The sequence below is a fragment of the Alosa pseudoharengus genome, unplaced genomic scaffold (assembly GCF_046254945.1).
Source record: "Alosa pseudoharengus isolate Yale_2024_CS ecotype anadromous, Long Island Sound unplaced genomic scaffold, YU_APseudo_1.1 YU_APseudo_1.1_scf_5, whole genome shotgun sequence".
NCBI classification, from domain to species: domain Eukaryota; kingdom Metazoa; phylum Chordata; class Actinopteri; order Clupeiformes; family Clupeidae; genus Alosa; species Alosa pseudoharengus.
Window position 1 is genome coordinate 33,769,737 of NW_027468837.1, and position 12,500 is coordinate 33,782,236.

Below are 12,500 nucleotides of genomic sequence, written 5' to 3' on the forward strand. Positions count from 1 at the left end.
CATTCGATACACTCACCATGCTATCCCGATAGTCTTTATTTAACATTACACCAAAATAACGCTGGCGGAATCCATTTCACTCAGATCCATCCACTTCACTCAGATAGATAGAAGAGGTTTATGTCCTCATTAACAGCAATCGCGACTGTTAAAGTCTGGGTTGTCCCGTAGCCGGTATGTTTTGTTGAGTCTAGAAAACAGACTTCTGACTCTATTGCCGGGTGTAGGGCGTGTAGGACTAAACGAGGCGTGGCGCCGAGAGGAGAGAGCGCCGCTAAGTGGCTAGCATTGGGCAGTGGGTCAAGTGGATGCCAACAGTATTTATCCACACACAAATAACGAGTGTATCTCATCCAAAACAGTGGTCTAGTTCGTGACCTTGACCCTGATAAAATGCCCGCTAGCTAGGTGGCTGTGTTGTGTATATTCAGCGTCTTCATGACCACTACCTAGCTTTGCTTGCGCGTATGCTTTTAGAGATAACACAGTGACAGTAAAACTGGAGTTGCCCTCTTATCGTGTTCTAGGATCCACAGGCAGAAGTACATAAGCTAACTCGCTAGCCTCTGTGTTTCTACTAGCCGGGTAGCAGCACGTTTCATCTTCTCTAACGTTAACCAACGTGCAGCACTCACATGCAGAGCTAACGGAGTGCTATCAACCATCACCTGGCTTTCTTACTGACAACTGAAGCAGATCAACCCCTACTGTAAGCTTTTTTAAGTCGAAGTCTGTATCGTGAAAGACCAATACCTTTCCGATTGCAACATGATTTAGATGACCATTCTCAGTGAAACAAAACAATGTCCACTGCCGGACGAGCAGCAGGTACTTATTTGCCCCTGGAAAGTAGAGACATCTGTCACGAGCTAATAGCGATCGAGGCTTAATGAGTATGTTAGCACTGCGGAGGCGATTACCGATTAATACAAACAATAGTGTGGGTTGCTAGTAGCAGCCTTAATGGTAACGTTAACGTTACCAGCATCATTTAGCCACTGGAGGCGGGGAATTTACCAAATCCAAGAAATTTCCTCTCCACGTTGTCTGATGATCAGATACGGCTGAGAAATCTCTTCATTCTTTCGCTGGTCGATTTAACGGCCACGTCGATCTCACAGCCAAATCATGTTGGGGTTTCCAGAGAGAACAGTGATTATTTTCAGATGTAATAGTGCCATTAATCGTTATTTCCGACACATCTTGGTCACCGTGGTACACGTCGCGGAAAGAAAGGATCCTGATGGATACGCCCTCGATTGCATTTATTGGAGTAATGTTTGAGGCATTAACAGCCAGCTGGAATCCCATTGGAACATCGAGCTTTCTGTCATCATAATTCGCGGTTTTGATTCGTTGACAGTGTGATTGACCCTGCCTTAAAATCTGTCATGGTCGATGCAACACTCATGTAATACCGTTAAGCCCGCCCTGTCTGACGTGATTGTGTGTGAGAGAGCGTGCGTGCGCGTACTTGTATGTGCGCGTGCGTGTTAAAGTGTGTGAGACAGTGAAAAAAAAACGAGGGAGGAATGAGGAGCTGACAGCATTGAGGAAAATACACATACATACATTTCACTTTGATATTTCAATACTTTACAACTGCAGTATCATAGCCTACATGTTAGTTCCCCCCTGCAGCTTAAATGTATTTAACTCAAAAGAGGAATAATGTAAAATATTGTTAGTGTTAATAGTCTCTCTCTCTCTGCCCCTGTCTCTCTCTCTTACACATGCACACACACGTCTTTGCTTGGGCCTTTACCATGGTATAGATTTCAGTTATACCAGTTCATCATCATCATCATCATCATCATCAACAACAACATCATCATCATCATCATCATGTTTCTGTTCCCTACAGCAGGCCAGAACAACTTATTCGTCATCAAAATCACTGGTATGATATTACTCATTTCAGTTATTCATTCACATACTTTTTCACATATTTCACCAGCCTAATCCAGCCACATGAGTCTAGTTGGGGAAAATGTATAATATAGTGTAGTATCTTTTAAGTATCTTTATTTTGTGTAATATCATTATTTTGTGAAACTGAAGTATGTAGTATCTTTAGTGTATGAGAAAGGAAGTGGTTTAAGTGAAAGAGCAGACCTAGCAGGAAAGGTCATAGATACGGTTTAGTGCCAGGAAATGTATGCAAAACCTAAAGAATGTCAAAACTTAAAGAGTGTATGAATAACAGAATTAAAGGGCAAAGGTGAAGTATATGTGACCTGGTCAGCTATCTATAAACATAGGTGGTGGGAAAGCCAGAGAGTGTCCAGTCTAGGATGACTTGAAGGGGTATAAAGGCTGGACAGCAGCCAGCGTAAGGCAGCTTGTTTCAAGAACCAATGCTCAGGTGTGCGTTAAAGCTACACTTCTTCAGTATTCTTTCGCTTTGTCAAAATTATTCTGAGTATGACTCAGTTGATCAGAATTTCACAACAACAATAGAAGACAGTTGTATTAGGAACTGTAATCCATCCTTCTACGGTACATTAACTGGATACCTCTTTTGTTTATGCAAATGATGACTAACTCTCAGGCTCAAAAAATAAATACTAAATCACACAGTGCTGAAGTGTGAGGTATGCCGAAAAAATGCATTTCAGTATAGGATTTAACTCCAAACTCAGTGATTCAGTAAATCTGAATTAAAATGACTAATATTTTAAGACTGTTACAAGATCACAGCACAACTTTTATTGAACATGTAGTGAACTGTGAACAGGGTTCAGCTGGATTCTGGATTCTACTCACCAGTGCTGGTACTGTAGGTCCGTACAGTGGTGGCAGTCGGCGGAGGTGAATCGGAGTCTACTGAGGCTGTGTCGTCATCCTGGGAACAGCCAGCCTGGATAGCCCGGAGGTAACTATGGCTACGGGAGCGGAAGCACGTGGGCATGGGCAGATCCGGGGGCTCCTCTGCCCGGGAGTGGGAGCGAGCGTGGGGGTGGGGGTGGGAGTGGGAGTGGGAATGGGTCTCACCAAACACCGACTCTAAACACGACTCCTCACCATAGCGCTGGCTCAGCTCCATATCCCGCACCTGGAGGAATAGTGACAGGTTAGCGTGGGTCGCTGCGAGATTGGAGCAGGTCCTGAAGCTGGCATGGCAGGTGGAGATGGCCGTGTAGCGGGCACAGAGCGGCATAATGGCTGGGCTCATTGAATTCAACATAGAATTTTAGAACCTTGAATTGTTGCGGAACAGAATCTTATGTTAGAATGTTCCAAAACCCACACCTTTAAGGGTTAAGCATACTCCTTGGGGCGTTTCTTGGTGTTTTATGCCCCCAACGTTGTCTTCAAGGCAGCGCTGCCTGGAGGGCGCTATGGTTAGGCATGGGTTAAGGTTAGGGTTAGGATAAGATGCCTTTAAGTCGACGGTGGCAGCGCTGCCTGGAAGACAATGTTGGGGGCATAAAACACCATCGAGCCCTTGGGGCATCTAACTGGACATGTGAGGGTTTACTGGAACATGGTCTGTTCTCGACTCTGAGTTACAGGAAGGGGGAAGGGGCTGACCGTACACATTCTTTAGACACTTAAAACATACACAGGTGTATCCTTATCAGGACTCACAATGTTTTCAGTCAATAGTGTACTGGCTCCACTTCAAGTGCATACACACATAATCACAAATATGACAGTATGAATAAAGAATGCTTACAAATGTATATGTGTTTTAGTCCTAGGAGAGTCCCATGAATGTGTCTGTATGGCAGTTTAGATGTGTGGGTCTATATGTGGTATAAAGGCCTATTCACACCAAAAACGATAACGATAACCATAACGATAAAAACGTTCACACTGAACAACGATAAACAAAGTCTCTCCTTGTGTTAAAGAATGAGACGGTTAAAATTCGATGAGTTCTGATTGGCTATTATCTTTTTATCGTTCTGAAAATCGCTCTGTGATCTCCAACGATATTGTTCTTCATGTCTTTATCGTTATAGTTTATGTGTGAACGTCGTCAATTATATTAACGAGAACGATATTTATTTATAGTTATCGTTCTTGGTGTGAATGGGCCTTAAGTGTGCATTGCCCTTATGCATCTGTGGGGAGCATTTGGTGTGGGTGCCATAAATCAGGCCAAATGGCCACAATGCAATGATGCAGGAGGAGAGGACCTCCAAATTAGGCTGGCACAAGTATAATGGATGAAGTGGACCATGTCATGGTGTAGCTAGACGGATTACATTAATGGATATCGGTTATAATCTGAACAAATGAAAGCATAATTATAAGACTAACAATAAAAAAAAACATCTTCAAAATGCTTACAAATTACAGATTGTAACTTCTTAAAGGTCATTAACTCAAAAGAGGACTGAGTGGAATTGTCTGTACGGCATTTGCTTTATGGTACCAACACCTAGTATAAAAGTAATTACAGTGATGAGTCCGACTCCTACACCAATTATGTATTTAATTCCGATTCACGTCAGATGGGCACTGCACTTCAAACCTAATAAAAATAATCTTTACTGGCATTTTGGCCGTGACCTAAAGAGATCTGATAGAGCCCTTGTAATTACAGTTTATCTGCCGAGGCGTCAGTTTCCTCAGAGGCTCAGCTCTAGAGATGGACAAGCCTAACAGGAGATAACATTGAGGCTGAGCCCGAGAAAGCAGGCTCGCTGATTACACTGGGCGACTCTAGATTGCATGGGGGACAGCTGACACACTAGAAAAAGAGATGCGGGCGGAAATAGAGGTAGGAAGAGAGAGACGAGAAATATATCGAGAAGGAACCGTAATGAAAACAGTTCAGAATTTCATAGTAGGGCCCAATGTGACAAGCTAGCAAGTGGTGTGTTAAACTGGTAAGTGGTGTGTTAAACTGGTAAGTGCGTTAAACTGGTAAGTGGTGTGTTAAACTGGTAAGTGGTGTGTTAAACTGGTAAGTGTGTTAAACTGGTAAGTGGTGTGTTAAACTGGTAAGTGGTGTGTTAAACTGGTAAGTGTGTTAAACTGGTAAGTGGTGTGTTAAACTGGTAAGTGGTGTGTTTAAGTTGAAAAGAAGAGGGCCGCAACACACAGAAGAATTCTGCCTACTGATCTCATTTTGGAACTTAAACATAATATGATGACACAGAGGAGACGCAGTAAGTATTAAAATGATGCACGCTGTCACGCCTGGCTATGCCGTGCTGGGTGTGTCTCTCCCTGACTTGGCCCTGCGTGGGTAATCCAGCCTGCATTTCCTACTGCTGCTGTTCTATCGCCTTTAGGTGGAGCTGTTGCGGTGGGCCGAGCCGCGCTAATTGGTGGGCCGATGAGCGGGTCTTTAAAATCACCGCCTTCCAGTCGGCTCGCTCTCTCTTTCTGCTACTCCGGCCTGACGACGAGAGGCTGGCTGTGGTCGTCGCTCCTTGCCCGTTCACCTTTTTGCTTTACACTTACATCATACTGATATGCACGACACTTTTGGTTTGCTTACCACTTACTGACTTCGGACAAATCATTTGTTAATAAACCAACATTATATTTAAACATTAAGTTCAGTGTGGTCTCCCCTATGTCAGCTCTACTTTGAGCCAAGTGGTCCTGACACGCATGTATCTGTGGGATCATGGATTGATTTATCGCAAGAGATAATATGTAAACATATTACATAACACATAGGCTAACCAGTGCCTGAAAACCTAACTGGTGTGCTGTGCACTCCTTAGGCATAGTCCAGCAGCATAGAGGATTCAGCTGTCACATGTCATCATGTCACAAACAGACCAACTGCCACCACAGAGTTCAGTGCAAACAATTTACTGAGCACAGAGCACTGCAGTGCCTTTGCATGTATGATAAGAAGAAGATCACACAGCACTGGTCAGGGTTCCTTGGGGCACTGTAACACATCTGAGACGACCTTGAACGATTGAACTCTTCTTGTTTGCCCTTGACAGATGCTGACAGATGAACCCTTTGAATGGGACTGGGGAGAGATGTGATATGATTTGCAATCAGTGGGACAACCCTGTCGATGAAAGGGTAATGGTTTCCATTGTGGGGATGAATGGGGCTGTCAGTGTGCCGGTGTCACTCATGTGATGGCCACAACCTGCAGTCTATTACATCCGAACGACATTTCATTCAGATGGTATTAATTTCCCTCATCCACAACTCTATATCTGCTCTGTAATAATTTGTTAGCCTGAGAGAGATCATGGATCATGGACATTGTTAAATGAATGTGGCTCATTTTGAGGATTTCTAGGCTTATCTAAAATCGGTTATGGAAACGTAACCGGCATGCAGATTCATACAGCTGTGACCTGTGTCTGCAATGGGGTGAACAGTAGGCCTAGCTTTCATGAGCAGATGGTGAAATTGGTAAAACAGTTTTTTTTGTAAAAACATGGTAAGAAATGATACGATTTTATGCTTGTTTTTGTTCAGCTCAGCTCAGATAAATCAAAATATCCCTGATGATAAAATGGACTTTGAGTTGAAACACACATTAGATTAAGGCGGGGATCACATCAGCCAGCGGCTGCGGCAAACGTAACACAACGCTCAGACCATAATAAGTTTTAGCTTGTTCCTAAGCAACACAAACGGTTTGTCAATTGAATACGCTCGCGTTGCGCTTTGAAAGTTGAACCAAGTTCAACGCTCAGCTTGTTCAACGCTAGCGTTACGCCAGCGTTGCCACCGTTTCGCTGCCGAACCATAGAGAACAATAGGAAACCTGCCGCTTGCTGCTGGCTAATGTGATCCCCGCCTAAGGTATTGTGTCAAGCCTGTTTGCATGTTTGCTACACCTGAAATGCAGTAGTGTTTGTATTGACATGGGGTGCTGTTGTAATTTCTGATATACACAGGAGAGGCGTTACATTCTTTTTGCTATAGGTAGGGAATTTCCCACAGCGGCCAATCAGCAACCAAGCCTATTTACCATCAAAAACAAAATCACCAACACAGCAACCTTTGTGACCAAAAATCACCAACCACCCATCACCAACAGAACAGTATTTAAGAGCATTTAACTGGGGTTATCAACACACCATTTACTCACAAATATGAATTTCCTACTGACGATGAGGTGGACTTTGAGTTGGTACACAGTACACACATATTCATCTAATGTCTTCTTAGAGGTGAAGGCCATTGGTTGAGGTTTTATTGACTTTTTGCCATGTTATTGCCACTTTCCTGCTCTGCAAACCCAGTGTCTGCTCTAACCGTCAGGTGTGTGAGGTGCGTGGTGTCAGGTGTGTGAGGTGCGTGGTGTCAGGTGTGTAAGTATAAGTATATATACTCTTTTGATCCCGTGAGGGAAATTTGGTCTCTGCATTTATCCCAATCTGTGAATTAGTGAAACACACTCAGCACACAGTGAACACACAGTGAGGTGAAGCACACACTAATCCCAACGCAGTGAGCTGCCTGCAACAACAGCGGCGCTCGGGGAGCAGTGAGGTGAGGGGTGCCTTGCTCAAGGGCACTTCAGCCGTGCCTACTGGTCGGGGTTCGAACCGGCAACCCTCGGGTTACAAGTTCGAAGCACTAACCAGTTGGCCACGACTGCCCACACTTCACACCCCTGACACCACGCACCTCACACACCTGTCAGGGTGCGTGGTGTGTGTGAGATGCGTGGTGTGTGGTGTCAGGTGTGTGAGGCTGAGTGCACCTCTGACCTGGCTCATGCAGCTGCCGCGGCCCAGCGTATTGCAGCCTTGACTGAAGTCGTCGTCGTCCCAGCGGGGGAAAGGAGTTGACCCCCCAATACAGTCCAGGTTATCCAGACTACGATTCCCAGAGATCTCTCTGAGAGAGGGAAGACAACTGAGAGGAGGGGAAAATGGAAAACAGAGGAGGGAAGAGGGAGAGAGAGAGAGAAAGAGAGAGCAGAGTCAGCAGAGACAGAGTCAAGATGTGCAAGCAAACCCATTTGTTCACCACTTTGAACCGTGAAGAGCATGCAAAGCAAACAACCACAGGGAAAGCCACTGAATGTGAGAAGCTCATTTCCAAGCAGTCAAAATAAGGAGAGTGAGGAAACGGAACGCCATAGAAATGGAAACGAAAAGAGTGAGTGATATAAACTCTGTTGCACTGCAGTCGGAGGAGAGATGAATCCCTGAGAAAAAGAAGAAGTTTTTTAATCAAGTGAAGAGTGAAGCAGAAGCTCAAGTATCTTTTTACAAATCTATTATCCATCCATCCAATTATCCATCCATTCATCTATCTAGATCCATCCATCCATCCATCTATTCATCCATCTAGATCCATCCATCCATCCATCCATCCATCCATTCATCTATCTAGATCCATCCATCCAATTATCCATCCATTCATCTATCTAGATCCATCCATCCATCCATCCAATTATCCATCCATTCATCTATCTAGATCCATCCATCCATCAATCCATCCATCCAACAGTTTAAGCACACTGTTAAACCATCCAACCCTACGTTCATCAAAGCATCCACACAAGGGAGCCCTTCATCAGGGGATCTTGACTGTATTAGAGGCTAAAGCTGGACACAAGGCTGTGAGAGGCAATGTGATTGGCTCCAAATACTTCCTGCCCTGAACAACTGATTTGCCTCTTCCTTAAAGCCGACAACATGTCCGTCCACAAAACTCTGACTGATTGAATCAGTTGTTTAGGGAATAAAGTAGTGGATTAGTTGTCACCAAAGACAATCTCAGGGACACTGTGAAGTGAAGCGTTTGAAGCGGTATGTGTGACAGCGGACACAGCTGTGGTGAAAAGACAGCACTAAGCATCCGTAGCATTGACGTTTCAAAGCACATCTCTGTGGAACACTTCCCAATTAAAATAAAAACAGGAAATTGTTTAGTAACAACAGGTATAATGTAGACTTTTTTAACATTAGAATATGTCTAAACCAGAATCCCCTTTATCAGAGAATAATGTAATCAGATGATGTTTTTTATTTATTTTTTTATCAAGGCCATTGTCAAAGCTGAAGCCAGGGCGTTGTCCTTCAGAGCATGCCAATTGCGTGGCATGGTCCAATCAGAGAGTAACGTAGACCAAAGACCAATCAGAGAGTGAGAGAGAGAGTGGGCGGGTCCCCATCTCTGTGTCTCTGGTTGCCTCTGATGAGCCTGACTGGCCGTGGGAGCCACTGACCTGCCCAGCTGGTGCAGAGAGGTGACGCTCTGCAGTGGGGACCACAGCGCCTCCAGGTCGCCCTGTAACATGGAGAAATCCAGCAGCCGGCTGGAAGGGCGAGGGGCACACAGTTAGGACAGGGACGGGGCACAAGGTTAGGGGCAGACGCTGCGCAGCTCAGGGGAGAAAGGTGCTGGGTTAGAGGAGTGCTGCTGGACTCATAGCAGGGTTGGCAGAGGGAACATCCTGGCTTCAGAAAGTAAAAGTTTCACAAAATATCTGTTGCAACCATTCACTAAACCAGCTGATTCTATTTAGCAAAACCACTAAGCCAGAGGTAATTAGTGAAATCCCCTGTGTTAAACAAGTAGCACAAGTAGATCCAATACATGGTAGGACTTTTACTGTATGAAGCCGTGATGTACATCTCTGCCTGTTGGTAGGACGAACAGCCCAGAAGAAACTTTTAGGCTGCCCACTACCCTATTATATCTATTATATCATATATATTATTAATTCTATGTATTCAAAAAATATTCCAGATTAGAAATTCAGTAAATACACCAATTCCGACTGACAATAGGCACTTATCACACAGTCACACACTTGTCAGATCAGATTAATGTAGAATAATTCTCTGTTAAACTTTTATTTTAATGAAAACGGGGACAGCAGCCTGGACAGGTTACAGCACAGTGTGTGAGCACAGTGGAGACTGCCATCTCAACTGTGTCCTGATGCTGCCATCTCAACTGTGTCCTGATGCTGCCATCTTGTGTCTCACCACTGAACTCTACAGGGTGGAGTAGCTAGTGAATAGGGACTCACTGAACTCTACAGGGTGGAGTAGCTAGTGAATAGGGACTCACATGAGAAGTGCTAATTTATCTTTGACCCACAAAATTAGCCCTCCAGGATAAATCCATCAATGTAAATGCACACAAATCTATCATATTCTATATTTTCTGTAGGGAAGATTTAATTTTTTCCATTTTAATGGATGAAATACAACTCCGTTACAAATGCAACTCTACACCTCAAAGGATAAGGGCATGTATGATCTCTTCCCCCTCATCAGTAAAGCACTATTTCTGGATCATTCCATTTTGTTTGCAACATGACATTGCTTGGATTGGTAAATTTCCCCATTTGTTCTGCACCTCCAGACAGTCCCTTGCTTGATTCACACCTTCACCATTACAGATTGTGTATCTGGCTCTGTAACAGGCTCCCTGCGTGTGTGTGCGCTGTGTGTGTAATTTGTGAGGTGGTGGCAACCATGCGGTTATGTGATGGTGTGTGTGTGTGTGTGTGTGTGACTGTGGGTGGAGGGTGTTACTGTGTATGTCCACACTTTATAGCACACGACACGACCAAACGCAGTCCCTTTGCATACGACGCGGTGCAATTTCTCATCTGCTTGGAAGCATTACAAATAAGCACAGCTAGCATAATTGCTCTAATACACAGGTCTGACCATATGTTTATGCACAGCATGCAAAGCACTCTGGGGGAACATGCATGACTGGCCTCTAGTATCGGAAGTGCATGTTGGCTCTATGCAACGCTCTCATGTTGTGACTAAATACCGAGTGGGCTCGGGGTAAACATGGCTGACCCAGGAGAGGCTATCTGATCTGCCTGACCATTGATCTCCAGAGGGACAAATAGAGCCAGAGTGGTGTGACGTTCTTCCACCTGAGCGTTGGAGTAGCATGTGGGTGGGTGGCGGGGGGAGCAACCAGTAGTGCTTAATCTAATGCATGGCTAAGCACAGCACGCTCTCACCCAGAGTGCCAGCAGCTCGCGTGTGTACATGTGTGTGTGTGTGTGTGTGTGTGTGTGTGTGTGTGTGTGTGTGTGTGTGTGTGTGTGTGTGTGTGTGTGTGTGTGAGCCTGTGTGTGTGTGAGTGTGTGAGCCTGTGTCTGTGTGTATGTGAGCCTGTGAGTGTGTGTGTGAGCCTGTGTCTGTGTGTGTGTGTGTGTGTGTGTGTGTGGGGCATGGTCTGTGTGCAGTAGATTGTATTATTTTTCGTTCAGATGTGTTTGGTGAAATATTTATGCGCAGCCCATGTGCAGGCTGTGTGGGATAACGCCGCGAGGTGTGTGCCGTCAGAGGATTCTCCAGAGATGTGCGTTTCCACGGCGTTGCCGTGGAGTTCCTTACTTCCCCCCTCTGCCTGGTTAGCACCAACACTGCTCTTGGCACGCGTCACACACCCTGCAGTGTACACTCTATTTGTGTGTGTTTGTATCTCTCTCTCTCTCTCTGTGTGTGTGTGTGTGTGTGTGTGTGTGTTTGGGTGTGTGAGAGAGAGAGAGTGTCTGTGTGTGTGTGTGTGTGTGTGTGTATGGGTGTGAAAGAGAGAGTGTCTGTGTGTGTGTGTGTGTTTGGGTGTGAGAGAGAGAGTGTCTGTGGGTGTTTGTTGCTATGTGTGTGTTTATGTGAAAGTCTGATTGTGTTGGTGTGTGAGCATGTGTGTGGTGTTGTGCATGTGTATGTGATATGTGTGTGTGTGTCGTACTTTCATGGTGGGAGCTGATTACAGAGTGACTGCGTAGCTCTTACAGAACTCTGACGTGTCTGAGTTGTTATTAGTGTGTGTGTGAGTATGTATGTGTGTGTGTGTACAGTATGTGTGTGTGTGTGTGTGTGTGTGTGTGTTTGTGTGTGTGTATGTGTGTGTGTGTTGTGTTTCTTACTTTCGCGGTGGGAGCTGGTCACTGAGTGACTGCTGTGTAGCCCTTAGGTAGCTCTGGCGGCGTGCGGTGGTTTTGGGCGAGGGTTTGGGGCTCCCCTCCGAGTCCTCGCTGTCCTCCAAGTCGCCCATGGCCTTCACGTAGCTGCCGCTGCGCATGCGTCGACACGGGATCTCGCCCGGACCGCTGCTGCGACCCAGCGTGCTGTTCCAGTCGCCTCCGGAAGGTGCCTGACCCAAACGCAGGACACCACAGAGTAAACATGTCAACACTGGGCTCACGTCAACACTGGGCTCATGTCAACACCAACACAAAATGTGTCCCTTTCCAGAAGGGCTTCAATTATATTCAATTATGTTATTATGAGTGTACTGTGTATATTTAAAATGCAGGAATCAATGATGTACTTACAGATAATGTTTTAATGTACTAACAGACGGTTAATACATGTATAAAAATGCACTTGAATTAGATAAAAGGGAATTTGATCAAAGTGTATGTGCCAAACAGCTAAATGTAACATTAAAACTAAGCCAACTTAATCCAAAAAAGTAACAAAGTAAAGCTTGTGAGGTCCTATGCTATGCTATGCTATTTCTATGTTGCACAGACCTGAAGTCGTAGTTTGTAAGGACTGGGTCATACTTTACCCTGAGCACTTAACCAGACCAACTCACCCAGCCACGCACCT

General features: G+C 45.1%; 1 protein-coding gene across 2 annotated transcripts in view; it reads right to left on the bottom strand.

The window, feature by feature from the left end:
- The window catches only part of dlgap4b (discs, large (Drosophila) homolog-associated protein 4b), a 44,743-nt gene that overhangs the window by 30,344 nt on the left and 1,899 nt on the right, over positions 1-12,500 (bottom strand). The window contains exons 3-7 of one of the 2 annotated variants that reach the window (XM_076267514.1): positions 12,487-12,500; positions 11,813-12,039; positions 9,123-9,217; positions 7,659-7,810; positions 2,767-3,055 (exon numbers count right to left, since the gene is read on the bottom strand). The exon at positions 12,487-12,500 is cut by the window's right edge and continues 165 nt beyond it. In XM_076267514.1, the coding sequence (XP_076123629.1) occupies positions 2,767-3,055; positions 7,659-7,810; positions 9,123-9,217; positions 11,813-12,039; positions 12,487-12,500 (777 nt within the window). Of the gene's footprint in view, positions 1-2,766; positions 3,056-7,658; positions 7,811-9,122; positions 9,223-11,811; positions 12,040-12,486 lie in introns of both variants that reach the window. The other variant, XM_076267515.1, reaches the window with a different exon arrangement.